Source organism: Salvelinus sp. IW2-2015, linkage group LG16 (genome assembly GCF_002910315.2).
Source record: "Salvelinus sp. IW2-2015 linkage group LG16, ASM291031v2, whole genome shotgun sequence".
NCBI classification, from domain to species: Eukaryota; Metazoa; Chordata; class Actinopteri; order Salmoniformes; family Salmonidae; genus Salvelinus; species Salvelinus sp. IW2-2015.
In genome coordinates, this window is record NC_036856.1 from 5,736,754 (window position 1) to 5,757,951 (window position 21,198).

Genomic DNA, 21,198 nt, shown 5'->3' on the forward strand with positions numbered 1-21,198 from the left:
GTTCACTGCATCTCTAACTCTGTTTCACTGTGGCTTCATAATACTTTTATCTGTGTCAGCTGTAGTGAAATGAAATATAAAAAGGACTATTGAGGCTCTTTATTAGTGGTCGTAATCATGGTTCAGCGATATATATTATAAAGTATTTAGATCCAGACCAATGACTACAGGTTAGAGAATGAGAGAGAGACGAGAGCAGGACGAGAGGAGAGAGAAGAGAGAGAGAAGAGGGAGAGAGAGAGCTAGAGAGAGAGAGAGGAGGAGAGAGAGAGAGGGGAGGGAGAGGAGAGGAAGGGAGAGGGAGAGGGAGAGGACAAGACTGAATTGCGATTACTGTAAAGAGATTGACTGGAAAACTTTTATGGCTTGACAAGAACTTGGCCTGGCCTATTCGACAAGGAAAACAAGCAAGATCCATCTATTTCCAGGCCTTTCATTGCCATGCCAAAACATCAGTCCCAGACCATTTCTGCCAGCAGTTTCATCATACTAATATATGTATCGCATATGGTCAGTGTTTCTCCACTATTAGCATGACGCCCGAGACAGCCAAGTGGCACATAGGATCTGACAGACGGCAGAAGATAACGATGGCATGACATTATGGCTTCATTGCACCAACAGAATACATGAAATAACAATTGGACATGGTTGACCACAGGCTTGATTGATAAGAGGTTGGGAGGGTGGGTACATAAACGATTGACAGCACGCTCTGAACCAACAGTCATACAGCGGTGGTAATCATGGGTTGACACTGTCATTTCCAGATACACCACAGACGGTTACTGTGAGCTCCTATTGCTTTGTGCTCCGAATTCAATTACTCTGGGCTTTCAAATTCTAGGCAAGCTATCAGAACTCAAGTTCCCCATACAATTATCCATTTAGTCCTGACATGTTAAAAAAAAACAAAAGAAGCCTCCTCTCTCTCGTTCTCCCCTATTGCTTCTGAGTATCCATGTTTAACTGCATCGTACAGAGTTCTCCCTCCCCTTCTCCTCCAGTACAGAGTGTGTGGGTCTCTGTGAGCGCTGAGCTGGCTCATGCCTACAGACCTGGCCGTCTAGGTTAAAATTCTGAATCATATGTCTTCATAGGTAGCTGCTACCGGGCCAGAGTCCCAGCCTCTGAAAGATTGCGCGGGCTAAGCAGTCCAGACAGGCCGGAGTGTCAGCGGCTCGTACTGGTACAAACACATTAATATCAACGTCAGTCGCCGCCTGCGCCCTACGCACAGACGGCTTCGGTTTCAGGACAGCGTTCAGGGGAAAAGTCGGGTCATGTGTAGAACCTCAGTTTTAATTAGCTAATGGCACTGGCCGTTTCATCTCCTGTGTCGGAGCTGATTGCTCACAAAAGACTCCATTTACCCGGAGAAAACACCACGCCATCTTGGCAATGGACGCCGCTGTATGTCTCAACGTCTGCTTGTGGGGGATTTGGCCACTCTCTTCCAAAAATCAGTCTAATAAATCTAAATATATATGTTTGCTGGTTTCACACCTGTGAAAAAAAATGAAATTCCATGATCTATGCTTTTTTTCCAGCAGGTCCCTGGCTGACTGCAGTCAATTTTCCTTCTGCATATGGTAGTGTGTGTCGAGAGAGTGGTTTCATTAGGCAGGTGAGGTGGTGGCTGGGGTGTGTTTTATTATTATGATGTGGGTGGCTCAGTGCAACTCTGAGTTCTCAATCATTCTCAAAGCTAAAACCGAAACTTTATTCAATTTGGAGGGTAAAATACCAAATGTGTTCTTAAAGTAAAATGGGTAAGACTATTTTATTGTTGACAGAGAATACCTGGTATATACTTGGAAAGTACATGGTAAAATGGTAATTACATCTGTTCTAATTCTTTTGATGGCTATATCCAATATCTTTGAATGAATTATATGTAAAATAAACCATATCTTCTATTTTATTATACAAATTGATAATTGAGCATATGTCCCCTCAGTTTCAGTMGGCATTATGCCTCTGGCCCTAACAGATACTCAAAAACCTGAAAAACATTGATGGAAGACAGAGAGTTATACAGTGCCTTCAGAAAGTATTCATACCCCTTGAACTTGTCCACATTTTGTTGTATTACAAAGTGCAATAAACATTTATTTGATTGTCATTTTTTGGTCAACGATCTACACAAAACACTCTGTAATGTCAAAGTGGAAGAAAAATTCTAATATTTGTAGAAATAATTATGGAAAAAACAAGATAAGTAGATAAGTATTCAACCTCCTGAGTCAATACGTTAGAATCCCCTTTGGCAGTGATTACAGCTGTGAGTCATTCTGGGTAAGTCTCTAAGAGCTTTCCACACCTGGATTGTGCAACATTTGCCTATTATTTTTTCAAAATTATTCAAGCTCTGTCAAATTGGTTGTTGATCATTGCTAGACAAAAATGTTCATGTCTTACCATAGATTTTCAAGCAGATTTAAGTCAAAACTGTAACTCGGCCACTCAGGAACATTCACTGTCTTTTTGGTAAACAACTTCAGTGTAGACTTTGCCTGTGCTTAGCTCCATTCCGTTTATTTTTTATCCTGAAAAACTCCACAGTCCTTAACGATTACAAGCATACTCATAACATGATGCAGCCAACACTATGCTTGAAAATATGGAGAGTGGTACTCAATAATGTGTTGTATTGGATTTGCCACAAACATAACACTTTCTATTTAGGACAAAAAGTTAATTTCTTTGCCAATTMTTTTGCAGTATTACTTTAGTGCCTTATTGCGTATTGTTGAGTAACTACAATGTTGTTGATCCATCCTCAGTTTTCTCCTATCACAGCAATTAAACTCTGTAACTGTTTTAAAGTCACCATTGAAATCTCTGAAAAGTWTTCTTTCTGTCCGGCAACTGAGTTAGGAAGGATGCCTTTATTTTTGTAGTTTCTGGATGTATTGATACACCATCCAAAGTGTAATTAATAACTTCAACATGCCCAAAGGGATATTTAATGTCTTCTTTTTTATATTTTTAACCATCTACCAATAGGTGCCCTTCTTTGCGAGGCATTGGAAAACCTCCCTGGTCTTTGTGGTTGAATCTGTGTTTGAAATTCACTGCTCAAACAAGGGACCTTACAGATAATTGTATGTGTGTGGTATAGAGATGATGTAGTCCTTCAAAAAATCATGTTAAACACTATTATTGCACACAGAACGAGTCCATGAAATGTATTATTTGACTTATTTAGAATTTATTTAGTCTTGCCATAACAAAGGGTTTGAATACTTATTGACTCCAGAAATTTCAGCTTTTCATTTTTAATTAATTTGTAAAAATGTCTAAAGACATAATTCCACTTCGACATTATGTGTGAAGGCCAGTGACCAAAAAAATCTCAATTGAATCCATTTTAAATTCAGGCTGTGACACAACAAAATGTGGAAAAAGTCAATGGGTATGAATACTTTCTGAAGGCATTGTAGGTTTAAAGAGTAAACTGAACCACAATGAGTTATATTGTCTAAAAGGTAACTTGACCCAGTCAACTTCTCAGGTAAGTCACTGAAAAAAATTGAGGGAAGCACAAGCGAATCCTTCAACAGGCCTTCTCAACATTCATATAGTCCAACATTGTGCAATACTTTCAATGGACCAAGTAAAGAACCAAACCCAAGTTACGGTCCTACATGGTCCAGCATGACGTGTCTCATCAGGTTCTATATTATTTCGGGTTTAGATGAATATTAATCTGAACTTCAGGGTGCAGAGTGGAGCTATCCGACTCAGAGACATTAAGTCCGCAGGACCGTCTCGATATAACCCACTAAGTTATCAAAGCCTGTGACTATGTCAGGGCTCCGGTTGCTGGATATATTTTTAATATTTATGCAGACAAGATAAAAAAAAAATCATAAACTAAAACAACACTCCGAATTAGGCATGAAACATAACAGGATATTGCAGAGAGATTATGCCATTTCCTTTTCGCCTGTGTGTCCCTGCCTGCCAGACTACCATACAACAGCCCTGGAGCCTGCATTAATTGTATGGGGGGGGGGCTTTACAAGTTCTCCGAACTCAATGGTTACAGATGGAGCCACAATTTTTATGTGGGACCGCGTTAAACATAGCCAGGTATGGACAGTGACAAGCGAGAGGTCGGAGTATGACTTTTGTGTTGTGATAATGACTTTTTCCTGCCAAGGCACCGCATGAAACAAATGCTGTGCAGCTGGAGGAGGCTGGAGGGGAGGGGAGTGTTATGCTTGGATGTGAGCGCAGCTCCAACTCATGAGCGCCCACTGGAATCTGCCGCTGGAAAGATAATAAAGGAATTAGCTGGGGGGGAGGGGGGGGGAGGGGGGGGTTCTGGAGCATTTGGTCCTGAATCAAAATGTCTCATCTGTTTCCTCTGTGCAAATAGCTGGAATTCCTAAATGCCTTTGTCTATTGCCTGAGTACAGCAAACACAACAGGCATCATTCAAACGCTTCTGACTGCAGTGGTCACAGACGCATAAGGACTAAATAAGGATACGAAATAAGATACGACGACATATACACACACATGCTGTACGTGTAAGTGCACACACACTACAGATCATAGCCCACATTTGTGACAAATTATGGCAGGGATCTATCTCCATAGTATTGCACATGAATAACCACACACTCTCAACCATTATGCCAACACAAACTCATTGCCTCAGACACATGCAAAACACGTGCAGACTTTCTTCCACTTTCTCTAAGGCTTTCTGTCGAGCTGAATCTAAATACATACTCATTAGAAGTGTTTATGCAAGTCTGAATACATTTCTGTTTTTGTTCCGTTTGAGAACTGAGTGTTAGAATCCAACATGGATAGAATCAATACCTCCTATTGTAGGGGTTAACAGAAATTCAAGTAAGTGTGCGGGTGTGTGTGTGTGTGTGTGTGTGCGCGTGTGTGTGCGTGCTCGCGTGTGTGCGTGTGCGAGTGTATGTGTGTTTGAGGCCTTGCTGAGGTCTGAGTGATTGGGAGGCTGTGATGTGTAGCTTGGACCCGTACACACACTGCCTCCCGTCCCGAGATAGAGTCCAGCAGTTCCATTACACTGAGGCGAATTGTTCTAGTGTTAGCATCTGGTAAGCATCTCCCCACACAAACACACACATACATTTATACATACATGTAGTACAGTACGTACACATACAGACACACACAAACACACACACCGTCTATTTCCCTTCCTGTCCTACGTGGCACCAAACTGACCACAGGGGCAGAGTTCGAGACACACTCAGGTTATACTGGCATGAACAGTCACAAGAGAAGAAGAAATGTGAGTGTTTAACGTATATACAACACTCTCTGAAAAAAAACGAAACCAACAGCTGGACCAAAACACAGGGAATTTGTTCCCAGAACTCCCTAGAATTCCCAGAATTTGCATGAAAAACAGCACAGAGTTGAGAGAAGATTCACAGCCTGGGCACATTTTGAGCTACAACATGCACACCCACTAATGAATGATGGCTCTGAGGAACTTCCAGTAACTTCCAGCGCTCATTATACATTCAAATACTCCACTACGCATTCATGTCAAAATTCCTATAAAATGTAGCTAACAATGTAAAGCAGTGTTAAGTGTCACTTTAACACTTAGCCACTTAAACTGCATCTTATTTAACACTTCTTTATAACGCTCGCCAGTTTTCACACTTTCCCAATAATGAGCAGCCAGTAAATTATACCAAATATTATTCCCTTTTTTTTTTATATATCGCCTGGATTTCATAAAACATAAATATAAATAAAATAGGTATTTTTGTGGTGTTAGGCTACGATCGTATTGCACAATGATAGTTCTATTTTGGATGGTTTTCCTAGAACGAGGAAGAACATTTCTGACAGGGGTTGGGTGAAACTCTGAATTGAGCAAGACGAGATATTTTACCATCCATCCCTCTGCTCCGTAGCCTCTTCTTCCACTAGACTACTACATATTTCCCTGTGTTTGTTTTGGATTWAAAAAAGCCAGTTCACTTAATACTTGTGGAACAGCTAAACATTTAAACCTTCCATTTAAAGGGATCAAGTGTATGCATTGTTTGGTTATGTTAACCAGATGTGTTAGTTTTTCATGATCTGAATCCCTTCTTAAAAAACGGCAAAGCGAGAGAAAATAAACATGACATCGCCCTACACAAATTGTGGACTATTGTGTATTTGGACTAAATCCTTCTCTAGGTTGGAGGGCTTTTTCCATTTGCTAAGGGATGCTGGGGAGTGACAGTTTGACGTTGATTGGTGTGTTGACTTGTGGAATTGGAGAGTTTTACCTGTAAAGAATACAACCACAAAGCTATTTATACAGCAACGAGCTACACTGCTTCAATTATAACGCTTTTCTTCAATGGAAAATGTGTGCTTCAAACATTCTGCAAAAAAATACTGTGACTACAAATGTATCCATTTTCAAAAAAAAAAAAAKGATTCTGATTTTATCATTGAAAAAAAAACTTTGCAATGAAAAATCAGTCWTGCTTTTGGAAACAATGCATCTTGTTGATGTAGATGTTTCCTTGAATCACAATCGACCATCAGTCTCTGAGGACATAAAAAAATATGTTTGACTTCTATCACCTTAACACTGCACGTATTTTGGTTGGACACCAACCAATTTCAATGAAATACCAAATAAGGGATATACTGTATTAGGAACTAATCTACCATCAACTTCACCTGTTCATGTTTTACACATGTACTGTACACAGCAGCTCCAAAATGTATGTTTAAATAAATGCTCTCTTGGCCTGCTCTGTGGAAACTAGAAAAAGTCATATGCAGGGATACAATCAAACTGGTTGCACAAGCTGGGAAGTGTTAATTTCACACAGTAAAAATATACTGCGGAAACAAGAAATGTAACCTACAGTACAATGGCCCATAAAAAATGGCTTCCATTCAGAAAAGTGGGATGTGAACAACATTGGCTGCCGACACCAACCGTAATGGCTTGGTTCTCTACTCAGGGTGGGGAATTACTAGAACGGCATGGGTACATTCAATATGGCCGCCGGCGCACCCATCACGTTTACTTGAATGGGGATTTCCGTTCAATGATTTATATTTCTATGGTGGGGAGAGGGACTCACCATACACTTGTTGGGCTTCTCTCCCGAGTGGACCCTCATGTGGATGAGGAGTTTGTAGCGGGCGTTGAAGGGCTTGTAGCGGCGGATGCAGCCGGCCCAGAAGCAGGTGAAATCCTCCCCTTTACGCTGGTCGATGTGCACCTTCTCGATGTGCCTCACCAGCTCCTCCTGCTGCTCGTACGCCGCACTGCAGTCAATCCAGCGGCAAACCTGCTTGTCGCTGAGCGGCCCACCGTCCTCTCCCCCGACGGGGCTCGATGTCTTGAGGCCCGAGAGGACAGAGGATGAAGATGATGTGGGCTGGTTCTGGAGGTGCAACAAGCCCCCCGGGCTTGGGCCCCCGTACTGGTGCAGGTGGTAGGGTGGGGGCATGGAGGGCCGCGGGGGGGCAGGGTGGTGGGGATGAGGACGGAGGTGGCTGGCAGCAGTGCGGCCAGTCAGGTGGTTATAATGGTGGTGATGGTGGTAGTGGTGCTGAAAGAGCTCCTCCTCGCTGGGAGAGAAGTCATCTAGAGGCTCCTGTTTCAGAGCTCCTCCACCAGCCCTCTGACAGCCCTCCAGCATAGACACGTTCCCAAGCAGGCCTCCCGTCATCAGGGCCCCACTCATRAGCAGACTCAGCCCATCGGCGCCTGCTCCTCCTCCTCCTCCTCCACCCCCCGGGTGCATGGAGCCGGGCTCCTCACACAGTCCCTGGTTCTGCTGCTCCGGGTCCAGAGACGACACGGAGGAGGAGGAGGAGCCCAAGGAGGAGCCCGAGGAGAGGGACAGCAGGCAGGCGGCAGGCGAGGGCAGCTGACAACTCTCCTGCGAGAGGGGCTGCTGGGGGCTGCTGCACTGCTGGGGGGGTGGGGGCTTGTGGGGGCCAGCCCGGGAGGAGAAGCCGCCGCTGGGCTGGGGTGAGGGGTTTGTCCGGAGCCCGTTGACACAGGCCACCACGGACATCTGGGAGGAGCAGATAATGGCAGTGATATCGATCCCCTCGGTGGCGGCGGTGACGGCGTTCGCGACGGCGCTAGCGTTACTGCTGGCAGCGGCGGACTGGGAAGCCAGGGACAGGCAGCGTCTCTTCAGGCTGCTAGTAGTGAGCAGCCTCGCTGAATGACGGGAGCCGCTTGGGGACAAAGACAGCGGGGAGGAGCCATCTTCATTATTAAACGGGTACGTCGAGTCTGCCGATAGAGCACTGCCTAAGCCACTGCCGCCGCCGCTTCCACCGAGAGGTCCCTCCATCTCCCCCCGCCGGACCCCCATGTTTCCCCTGCTGTTCTGGAAGGCACCCTGGATTGTGGTGGGGACCCCTGGTCCCTGTGAGATGTTGTAGCCCATGGATGCCTCCTGTTTGATGGGATAGGAGAGAGGAAGTGCCCTGGCCCCGTTGGAGCTTCCGCAGCCTGGGTCGGGAGAGGCCAGGGATCTCTGGAAGGCAGAGGACCTGTAGAGGGGAAAAACACARGGCAGGGAATCTGAGCAGAGCGAGGCTATTAGGACAACACAGGGGAGAATCTGAGCACTATTAGCCACCCGCTGTTGATAGATAAAGGCCACGGCTGTCTGGGTCCTGCCAAGTCATCCTTCCCACATGCCGCAGCTTTCAGTCCTCGCACAACAGCAAGGCTGTGAGCTGCAGACCTGGCCTAGAGTGGGCTCTCWCTCTCTCCCCCTCTCTCTTTCTCTGCTCTCCCTTGCTTTCTTTCTCTAGCTACTAAAATAACATCTCACCCCAGAGAGCCCCCACAGAACTAAAAGTCTTAGTCAGGGGGTCTAACATCCACTTCACACAGCCAGAGAACTTTCAGAGAGAAACGGAAGGTTAGTTAGTGACTTGTGGTGTCCCTTTCAAAACAGGGCAGCATCCGCCAGCAGCAGATGATCCGGGAGTGATTTCATGAATAAATGAAAGGGGACCTTGAGCCCTGTGAGCAGTTATGAATGGGCATTTATGGCTAAGAATAGGAGAGCGGCAGATAGAGAGGACAGAAGGAGAGGCGATGGATGAGACTTCTTGTGTGTCACTAGTCTGACAGGCTTTGATGACACAAAGGGGTTAAACCTAAGCCTACATGTTGGGATAAATWGGAGTCACCTGGTTTGTTGGCATAATGGCGGCCTGTGAAGSGTCAGCGTTTACAATACTGTGTATTATGGTGGGAATCTTGCCCCCGGTGAATGGGGAGCCAGGTCGTATTTCTCCATGCGTCGCTGTGATGTCCTACATAATAATTCCTGTCAGTTCGCTCATTATGGATTTTGTGCAAAGCTCTTGAGTGATGTGAGAAGGCCCCTCTCTCTCTTCCTGTCTCCATGAAGGAATTGTCTTTGATTGTCTTTGTTTGTCTCTTCTTGGTCTCGGTGTCCTCCTCTCTCTCTCTCTTTGTCTCGGTCTCCTCTCTCTCTCTCCGCTCTCGCTCTCGCTCTCGCTCTCGCTCTCGCTCTCGCTTCTCTTCTCTCTCTCTCTCTCTCTCTCTCCTCTCTCTCTCTCTCTCTCTCTCTCTCTCTCTCCTCTCTCTTCTCTCTCTCTCTCTCTCTCTCTTCTCTCTCTCTCTTCTCTCTCTCTCTCTCTCTCTCTCTCTCTCTCTCTCTCCTCTCCGCACACTGGGAAAAGTGCTAGATAGAGCCAGAGACTGACTTTTTCGTAGTCAATAAAGAGTGGGTGAGAGAGAGAGTGCCCCCCCCCCCCTTTCTTTCATGAGCGCTATTTCCTGTTTGGCTGCAGCGATGGCATTCAGAGACAATATGGGAGAATTGAATGTCTGTCCAGAAGCACTTTGGAGTGTATAGAGGCCAGAGAGGGTGATAGGAATCTTTTTCTGACCATTGAATAGATGTTACGTAGCGTACCTGCCTCCTCTATGAGAAATGTCATTACATGCTATAGGTAATTACATTTGACAGATAAAGTACGCATTTATATGGGGATTATTATCAATACCATTACCTGCGTAGAATGATTACTGTTCATTTTATCAGTATGATAATGTTATTAGTGTTAATACAATAGTATGATGTGTACTGCTAACATAATTTCAGGTGTTTCAAAAATACAAACAATCTGATCAACAGAAACAATCGACAGACAGCTATACTGTTTGGGTCCTGTACTGACCCCTATGTTGCCGGTGTTCTTGTCAGAACCTGTCTGTCGTTCTTACCTGGCTTCAGCGTGCTGCTGCTGGCTATCCTGCAGATGAAGGTTGTGGGTGGGTGTGGACCGCTCACAGTGGACACTGTGGTAATGACCCACTGGACCTGGCTGGCTCCCTGGTGGCACCGGCACCGCCAGACTCTGCCCACAGCGCATCAGTGCGCCCTCACTGCCCCCCAGCTCTGGCCCACTCTCCTTCTCTGGGCAGTAGGCACCGCTGCAACTGCCGTTCACTGGAAAAGGGGAAGAGAAGGGATGAAAATGACAACACTGTCTGTAACCCTCAAAGTCCCAAAAATAAGATCCGATTTTATTCACTCCCAACGGGGAAGTTTGTTTGCACAAGCAAACACACACAACACCAATAAATACAAACTTATGATGACAATGACAGCACTATAACCCCTCAGAGTCCCTCTCTGGATCTCTAGCTGGAAGTTGGCTCTGTTAGCCTGTTTCGCTACTCTAACGACAGAACAGAGAGATTAATAACTGCCATAGAGTGCAACATATCTCCTCTGAGACGCTTCCATCAGTGACATGTTGAAATTGTATCAAATTACGATCGATCTCTCGAGAACAATCGCTGGCTTCGAGTTTGTGGATCRGTGGATATATGGAGTGGTTTTGTGCTCTTTGGTGACCTTTAAAAGCTGATGACGTCAAAAGATTAGACTTGTGTAAATTCTTGTTGAACTGTGTACAGATAAGCAAAAAAGTGTGATGGGTCCGTACTKAAAAAGATTGCATAAAGCTTACTTCATCTTTTTTAAATTATTATWATMTTTTACTACATCCAGTTAGRATATACAGACTTGTTGGCTTAACAGCCTTCTTCAGTGTGTAGACAATAACACTTTATAGTGTGGATCTCATTGATATTATTAGTAATGTGGGAAAACTAAAAAAGAGCGAGAAATTAGCTAATTGTTTGCATTGATGAATGTTCCAAATACTCTTGTGTCAGCTGGGTAATTCTAATTCGATTACAGGAAATGTATTTYTGTTGAAATTGTGAGATAGTATGGTGAACCACTAGCATAAACAATCTATATATTTAGCACCACATGACATGAATATAACCAAGAAAAGCTTTTTGGGGGGCTTTTAGTATGTCTAACAAAATGTTTCCATAAAACATATCAGAATATGACTAGAAATCTGAAATTTGACACATGAAAGTGAGTGAAGGGGGGGCTGTGTATGTCGAAATATTTCCAGAAGGAAAGACAATACCCCCGATGCTCGTTCGTGTGTAGGAGGCCACATGTCCCTGCTCCAACCTCCCTAACTCAATTTCTCAAATTGAATTTGCTCATAATGATGTTATTGACAATGTTATCACATCTCTTGAGCTATTATCAATGCAGGCACCCAAACACTCCTTAAGTGATATAAAGGAATCAAAGGAAAAAGAGATGGAGGAGGAAGGCATGAGGATAGAGAAAACAGAAAGACGAGGATAAAGTAACAGGCTGAGAAAGATTTTTTTTTWAAKAAGGTGTAGTCAGCGAGAGAGAAGGAGGGAGGGAGAAGTTGTGAAGAAGTCATAGAAAAATAAGTTAAGGTGGAGATGCGTGATTGGCATTGGAAAGAGAAAAAGAGACTAGGGGAGAGGTGGCGAGAGGGAGAGGTGATGCATAGAGAGCGAGAGGGGAGAGGTATAGAAAGTCAGTGCAAACACTGCAGTGTCGCTCGCTGAGGGACTTTGAGAGGCATGCTGGTTTCACTCAGAGCCATAAACAGAAGGCAAGAACTCTTTCAGCTCTGTTCTGTTTTCAAGGAATACAAATGGTTCTGTTTATAAAGTTCTGGAGCGTTCTGCCTCTTCTTTTTTTTTCTTTTTGGCTGCGCGTTTCCACAGTTAGCATATCCAACTGTGTTTGTGTATGAAAACTTCAAGGCCTGTTGATTGACGGCCAAGTATTTCTTGCCTCATCTGGAATAAGAGTGATTCAATCAGGACTGCCAATGGTGACATGAGTCAGGATAGAGAATTCAAATGCGTGTATACCATGGCTTTGACCGTATGTAACCTTTCACTATGTGCAGTCACACACAGGTGCACACGCACACCTGTTTTAAAGAGTGAATACAGATGTAGGATCTTAATTTGAGCCACTCTGCTACAGCGGGAAAATAATCCTGCAGTAACCAGAAATGTGAATTATTATGTTGATTATAATTCATGGACATTTTTGTAGGGGTTGATACATTTTTCATTTTGGGCAAATCAAGTCTGACATGTCTTTTTTTCTTTTAGAATGGTTCTCCCTAATTTCYTGGTATCCAATTGGTAGATACAGTCTTGTCCCATCGCTGCAACTCCCGTACGGACTTGGGAGAGGCGAAGGTCGAGAGTCATGCATCCTCCGAAACACAACCCAGCCAAGCCGCACTGCTTCTTGACACWATGCCCGCTTAACCCGGAAGCAAGCCTCACCAATGTATCGGCGAAAACACTGTGCACCTGGCGACCGTGTCAGCGTGCATTGCGCCCGGCACAGGAGTCGCTAGTACAGGAGTCGCACAGGAGTCGCTAGTACTGGAGTCGCACAGGAGTCGCTAGTACTGCGATGCAGTGCCTTAGACCACTGCACCACTCAAGTGGAAATGACCAACTTTAGAAGCCTTTTAAAAACTGAAATACACTTCAAGTTTGCATTTTCTGCTGTACAGGAAAATTCTCAGCAAAAAAAGAGTAATCAAATTAAGATCCTACAACTGTATTAGTATGTGCACTTCCAAGCACCCTATAAAATACACAGCCAAAGTGAGAACAGCATAAAGCCTATGGTCTAACCATACCATATACTATTTTCTGTACGGTATGTCTTTAAGATGTAGCTTATGTTCGGATCAGGTACAATGAACAATGAAATACAACATATACCCAGACAAAACAGATTGAGCCACACAATCAAGCCAAATAAAATACAATGCACTTCAGAAGAGGCATTCTCTGTTTCCCTGTTTGGAAACAGTTGCTGTTTGCCAGTAGAAAGTACTTTATGTAAATCAAGGCAAAGCTGCGCGAACACCCAAAAGCGGAGTGATTACCTATGATTTCTTCTGTTTATAGAGATTGGGGTGGCAGGTAACCTAGTGGTTAGAGCATTGGACTAGTAACCGGAAGGTTGCAAGATCGAATCCCCGAGCTGACAAGGTAAAAATATGTCGTTCTGCCCCTGAACAAGGCAGTCATTGAAAATAAGAATTTGTTCTTAACTGACTTGCCTAGTAAAATAAAAAAATAAAAAATTCAAATACAAACAATTGTTTCAAGCTTTGCTACGGTGTGTTTGGCAATCTTTGAAGTTGCCTCCCTGAGCAATGACCTTTGACCTGGCACTCCAAGAGATACATCTCTACGAAGGAGAGGATGAGAGGAGGAACATGGAACTCCGGATCAGGAAATAGTGAAGTATAGAGGAGATGTTGGAGTAGGAGGAGAGGACATTGGGGAAAGGAGAAGACACACTGGAGGTGCTAGTTTGGGGCTACAAGCTCAGCCTGGTCTCATAGACTAGACGTAACATAGTAAAAGTACATCTAGCACACTCAAATTAGTATGTTACGTTTGGTATGGTTACATAAGACAGATGGTTACTTAAGGCAAAAATGAAGGTTGCGAATTCGAATCTCATCACGGACAACTTAGGCATTTTAGAAAATTAGCAACTTTTCAACTACTTACTACTTTTTAGTTGCTTTGCAACTACTTAGCATGTTAGCTAGCCCTTCCCCTAACCCTAACCTTAACCGTAACTCCTAAACTTAACCCTAACCCCCAATCCTAACCCTTAGCCTAGGTAACGTTAGCCAGCTAGCTAATATTAGCCATCTAGACAGAATTTGTAACATATCATACATTTAGCAAATTCGTAACATCTTCCATGTTTAGAAAATTCGTAACATATTGTAAATGTAGAAAATTTGTGACATATAAAACAAATTGTTATTCATAACATATACAAAATGGGTGATGGAATCGATAAATTAATAAATKACATACGAAACGTAACATATCCTACTCAAAAATGGCATGTTCTGGATTTACGTACAGAATAATACGAAATGCTTTGAGACCAGGTTGCGAGAGGAGCCTAAACTGTATGGAGAMGATTAGGACACTGAGACCAGGTTGAGGAGGTAGGAGCTGGCTAGGGTATATCATCAGGAAAAACTGGCCCTAGTTATAGGCAATTGGTAGGACAAGGAGTTTTTCCTGATCAGGTCACACCCTAGACTACACCATATAACTAGTCTGTCTTTAGATCTAGATTAGAACAGTCACTCTTCTACAATAAACCAGGGTGCCTCCACTCCAGTCACTGTGTCTGTAKTAAAGTCCTATAGTTGTTCTATATTCCATAAAGCATACAGACTGAACGCCCGGCTGAAAGCTTTGCTACATTAACAGAATCAGTCATGCTCAGGCTAGGAGGAGAAACAGGCTTCTCAACATATGGTGGCTTGGAAGGAAACCAACCGTAAATTCAGTTTATATTGAATATGCCATGGTAATTCAACATTGTGAGTATTTCATTGTGTGTTAGGGCTGGCTTGATCAGGAGGTGGAAGCCAGTGGAAGCACCTGGGACCGAGGTGAAATGGAAGACACACAGAGCCGGTGACAGAGATCGAGCGAGAGATGGAGGGAGGGTGAGAGAGAGGTCCATTGTTGCGCTGACACAGTGATGGGAACACGCAGGGGTCAGATCAGTGCTGACTGGTCATGTTGCGGTTAGGTCCTGTAAGAGTGGTCACGSGTGGTCTCTAAGGAATCATTTAGGGCTTCTTTTTTCCCCAATTCTCTCCAAAGTGTGAGCTGAAATGAACTCCATGATTTCAGTCATGTATTTTGTAAGTGAAATCGTTTTGAAGAAGANTTTTGTAAGTGAAATCGTTTTGAAGAAGAGGGGGGGCGGGGGGGTCATTGGTTGCTCTGATAATGATATGCACACTTGCAAGCGTTCAGAGCCAATTAGAGGTGACAATCTCAGGGCATGGGATCAGGGAGAGACTCGTTACAGGCCGCTGCCAGAATCACCGCGGGCAACTGTGCTGCTCTATCAAGACCATGTACAGATGTGCTTTTGGCCCATCCTTACAAACACCCACTGATGTCAGCATCCGCAACCAGAGAGAGCTGAGATGAAGCCCAGAAGAAGGCCTCTATTGTTATCCTCCCTCCTTCTTGTTCTTACACACCTCCCAGAAAAACAACTTGTGGAACAGGACCACAGGAAAATACCCTGTTTGATATCATGGTTATAGATCTATTACTATCATTGCGGGATGATTAGAAACGGTTGAGCTCACTATTCCCCACGGGGGGAGATAGTGAGATTAGATGAGAAGAATATCTCTCTATTACACATGAACGAACACATGAACTATAGATGCAGACGTGGGGTAATTATAAAGGGATATATGTGGTTACTGGAGAACTTCTATTGAGGGACATATGTGATTCTTTTTTTTGGCTTGTGTCAAGGGGATAAATGAGGTTCCAATCACCCCTTATTAATTCAGTGCTCTTAGGTCATCCATTTGTCATGCTTCCTCCGTTTCAAACCCCCTCGAGAACACAAAGCAAAGCCATAAAGAAATCAGATGCATCGAAAACCACAAATGGAAAGCCCTTACAAACTATTTCCATGGATGAATGAATCCAGTTCTGCATTTAGAGATAAAGAGACAAGACAGGCAACAAYTACAATTAACCAGAACAAATGTCATGCTCTCTCTTTTGACTCGTTGACGTCGATCTGGTTTTAGAAAAACACGTATTTCCATATGAGTGCCACATCTGTATCCCAAATGGCACCCTATTCCCATATAGMGCACTACTTTGGACCAGAGCACTATGGGCCCTGGCAAGAAGCGGTGCACTAAAGGGAATAAGGTGCCATTTGGTATACACATGTGTACAGTAAGGCTGTACTCTTGTTGCCAAAGGGGCAAATCATCAGAGAGTCATGTTGAGATAAATCAGTTTGTGCTTTGGCTAACTCCCTCTCTATCTGAATGACTAATAAATGACTAATAAAACAGAACATCCCACATGTCTCTAACAAAGAAAGAGCATAGCTAACCCCACAAAAACAGTGACTATTATCTCCAGATTTGCATMTCCTGTATTGTTTTCCTCAATGCATTCTACACTCAGAATGACCTGATATTCAATCACATCATCATATCACATCACGTGCTATCATTCTGAACCCAGCATTCCTCGAATAATGGATCTCTCTCATTTCACACAAATTACGATAGGATCCAGATTCTGATTGTCTGTCTCTCTTTTGGTCTCGGTCTCTTTCTCCTTCTTTCACAGTCTCTTCTCTCTATTTCTCTCTCTCTCTCTCTGTGTCTCTCTGTTCTTCGTCTATCTGATCTCTCTCTCTCTCTCTCTCTCTCTCTATAGTCTCTATGGACAATAGTACTGCTGCATCTGATCAGCAGATGTCCTGGTGCGGTGCATGATTAAGTGTAATTGGTGGTAATCTCAGGCGATTTTTTTTTTTCAGTGACACTTCATTTTCTATAATTCTCGCCTCTGCCTTTTAAGTCACCTAAGCGCTGTTTTAAGTGCTGGGGTGAGACTGCGCTTGTGCCAGTGTTTAATGTGTTTAAGTCTTCTGAGATTCCGGGGAATAAAAAACAGATGTGCAGATGTTTTGGGGGGAGCGGAGGCGGTGAGGAGGGAAGAGGAGGAGAGTGGGGGAAGAGAGGACGGGAGCGTTCAAGAGGTGTACTGTACTGAGTGAGGGCAGCTTMGTTCGGAGGGAACTGGCGGCATGGGCTTTGGTAAAAAAAATAGTGCACTATATAGGGAATTGGGCACAATTTGGGACACAGCCCATGTTAGGGCCCAGACGCTAAAATATCTGAACTCAAGAAACAACAAGCTGCCAAAACCACATGACGGATGCACCTGGAAATCCAGCGTGACAATTCAACCCGGTGCCACTTTGGGCTCCATAAATKATAAGATGAGCACATGAACGGTTAATAATAATCAGTTAATTCTTCCTCTCCTCTCTTCTCGATTTATATAACACTTATAACACACAGCATGACTGGGGTGGGAGATGACAGGCTGGAGGAGTTTGCGGGACGCTCTGTGTTGTGTGACTGCTGTCCGCCGCAGATGTTGTGTATTACAGTCCAAAGCTGCCTTCTCCTGCTTTAAATCTCATAACTCATCTATATTTGTGTCTGCTGCATAGGCCCAMAACTTATTTGTTTGCTTAGTAGTGGATGTATGATTGAAAAACCTGGGGGCACAAGTAAATGAAAAATAACAAAGTCGAAAGGACAGCTCCTTTAAACAGGTGCTCGACGGAGTGAGGGAAAAGAAGGGGGAAGAAGAAAAACAATTAAATTAGGAGGACAGAAATGTCTCTGTTTTCTTAGAAGGATTACCAGTACCAGCAGACATGGGAATTTTCATGAGGATGAAATCAGTTTGTTATGGATTTTAGCTGTGCTCGGAAAGGTATCCCATGTTTCTCCTTGATTTGTCATGAACAACTTCACCATGAATTCAAACTATGTGTGACTAAGAAAAACTATTTTCTGAAACAAGATGAAAATTTAAAGAACCAGAGCAAGTAATAGCAAATCCCCCCAAACATCTCCAAACTCTGTGTAAAGTATGTTGTCCAATCACTGCATTCCCCTGCATGTTGTAATGACTCATCAAACATCTCCAACTTGTTGTCCAATCACTGCATTCCCCTGCATGGGGTAATGAATAGTCAAACATATCCAAACACTGTGTAAAGTCTATTGCCCAATCACTGCATTCCCCTGCATGGTGTAATGAATATTCAAACATCTCCCAACTCTGAGTAAAGTAATTTGTCCAATTACTGCATTCCCCTGCATGGTGTAATGACTAGTCAAACATCTCCAAACTCTGTGTAAAGTCTGTTGTCCAATCACTGCATTCTCCTGCATGGTGTAAAGACTAGTCCAGAACTTCCCAACTCTGTGTAAAGTTTTTTTTCCAATCTCTGCATTCCCCTGCATGTTGTAATGAATATTCAAATATCTCCAAACTATGTGTAAACGTTGCTGTTCAATCACTGCATACCCCTTTATGTTGTAATGAAAGGTCAAACATTTTCAAACTATGTGTAAAGTCTGTTGTCCAATCACTGCATTCCCCTGCATGGTGTAATGACTGGTCAAAAATCTCCAAACTCTGTGTAAAGTATGTTGTCCAATACCTGCATTCCCCTGCATGGTGTAATGAATATTCAAACATCTCCAAACTCTGAGTAAAGTCTGTTGTCCAATCATTGTATTCCCCTGCATGGTGTAATGAATAGTCAAACATCTCCAAACTCTGTATAAAGTATGTTGTCCAATCACCGCATTCACCGCATAGTGTAATAACTCTTCATACATTTCCAAACTCTGTGTAAAGTATGTTGTACAATCACTGCATTCCCCTGCATGGTGTAATGACTAGTCAAACATCGCCAAACTCTGTGTAAAGTATGTTGTCCAATCTTGGCATTCCCCTGCATGGTGTAATGACTATTCAAAAATCACCAAACTCTGTGTAAACGTTGCTGTTCAATCACTGCATTCCCCTGCATGGTGTAATGAAATAGTAAAAAATCTCCAAACCACTGTGTAAAGTCTGTTTTCCAATCACTGCATTCCCCTGCCATTGTAAACGCCCGGGGTGTGGTGGGAGGAAGAAGTCAGGCGCAGCAAGCAGCGAGTTCAGGGTAGCGATCTTTTTTTTTACACCACACCAGGTGCAAATGACGCAACTCAAACAAATGCCCAAACAGGGGGGAACTAAACAGTTCAGCAAAACACCATATACAAACAACCGTGACGTACAGACGAGAACAAACGTCTACAGAAAATAATCCTGCACACCAGCAGGCGGGCCGGCTGGTAAATAAGCCCAACCAATTAACCTAACTAAACACAGGTGCAACTAATAAACAGACAAGGGGAGAAAAAGGATCAGTGGCAGCTAATAGGCCGGTGACCGCGAGCGCCACCCCGAACAGGAAGGGGAGCCACCTTTGGTAGGAATCGTGAAGTACGGCTCCCGCAGCGCGCCCGACACCGGCCCGAGGGCGACCGGGAGGGCGAGGCGCAGGGCGATCCGGATGGAGGCGATGGAATCCTCAACATTGACGGATCCCAAGATGTCCCCAAAGGTACCCAGCACCTCTCCTCCGGACCGTACCCTCCCAATCCACGAGGTACTGCAGGCCCCTCCCCGGCGTCTCGTGTCCAGAATGGCCGTATCGTGTACGCCGGGGACCCCTGCGATGTCCAGAGGGGGAGGAGGGACCTCCGGCACCTCACCGTCCTGCAGGGGACCCAGCTACCACCGGCCTGAGGGAGACACATGAAACGAGGGGTTAATACGATAATAAGGAAGGGAGTTGTAATCGATAACAAACCTCGTTTATCCTCCTCAGGACTTTGAAGGGCAAACACACTGCGGCCCCAGCTTCCGGCAGGGCAAGCGGAGGGGTAGGTTTCGGGTCGAGAGCCAGACCCTGTCCCCCGGTAACAACACGGGGGCCTCACTGCGGTGGCGGTCAGCAATCCTCTTCTGCCGTCCACTGGCTTGTTTGAGGGATTCCTGGACGGCCTCCAGGTCTCCTTGGAGCGCTGCACCCACTCCTCCACCGCAGAAGCCTCGGTCTGACTCGGATGCCAAGGTGCCAGGACCGGCTGGTAGCCCAACACACACTGGAACGGAGATAGGTTTGTCGAGGAGTGACGGAGTGAGTTTTGGGCCATTCCACCCATGGGACGTCCTAGACCACTCCTGGGCCGGTCCTGGGCAATACGACCTGGCAGAAAACCTACCCACCTCCTGGTTCACTCTCTCCACCTGCCCATTACTCTCGGAGTGATAACCGGAGGTCAGGCTGACCGAGACCCCCAGACGCTCCATGAACGCCCTCCATACCCTGGACGTGAACTGGGGACCCCGATCAGAGACGATGTCCTCCGGCACCCCGTAGTGCCGGAAGACGTGGGTGATTAACGCCTCCGCAGTCTGTAGGGCTGTAGGGAGACCGGGCAATGGGAGGAGACAGCAGGACTTAGAAAACCKATCCACAACCACTAAAACCGTGGTGTTCCCCTGAGACGGGGGAAGATCGGTCAGGAAATCCAYTGATAAGTGAGACCATGGCCGTTGTGGAACGGGGAGGGGTTGTAACTTCCCTCTAGGAAGGTGCCTAGGAGCCTTACCCTGGGCGCATACCGAACAGGAAGAGACATAAACCCTAACGTCCCTAGCCAAGGTGGGCCACCAATACTTCCCCCGGAGGCCCCGCACTGTCCTCGCCACCCCAGGATGACCCGAGGAGGGTAAGGTGTGAGCCCATTGAATCAGTTGGTCTCGAACACCAAGCGGCACATACTTACGCCCAGCCGGACACTGAGGAGGCGCAGGCTCCGCCCGTAACGCCCGCTCGATGTCCGAGTCCACCTCCCATACTACTGGTGCCATCAGCCTCGAGGCTGGAAGGATGGGAGTAGGCTCGGTGGACCGATCCTCCGTGTCATAAAGATGGGACAGCGCGTCGGCTTTTACGTTCAGGGAGCCTGGTCTATAAGACAAAGTAAACCTAMATTTGGTGAAGAACATGGCCCACCTTGCCTGACGTGGATTCAGTCTCCTAGCTGCCCGAATATACTCCAGATTCTGGTGGTCGGTCCAGATGAGAAAAGGGTGCCTAGCCCCCTCAAGCCAGTGTCTCCACACCCTCAGGGCCTTGACTACCGCTAACAACTCCCAGTCCCCCACATCATAGTTACGCTCCGCCGGACTGAGCTTCCTCGAAAAGAAAGCACAGGGGTGGAGTTTTGGTGGCGTACCCGAGCGCTGTGATAGCACGGCACCCACCCCAGCCTCGGACGCGTCCACCTCCACTATGAATGCTA

At 45.2% G+C, this 21,198-nt stretch overlaps 1 protein-coding gene across 1 annotated transcript in view; it reads right to left on the reverse strand.

Moving 5' to 3' along the window:
• The window catches only part of LOC111975543 (zinc finger protein GLIS1-like), a 130,071-nt gene that overhangs the window by 37,301 nt on the left and 71,572 nt on the right, over positions 1–21,198 (reverse strand). The window contains 3 exon segments of the mRNA XM_024003876.2: positions 3,565–3,568; positions 7,109–8,538; positions 10,256–10,481. Of these exon segments, the coding sequence (XP_023859644.1) occupies positions 3,565–3,568; positions 7,109–8,538; positions 10,256–10,481 (1,660 nt within the window).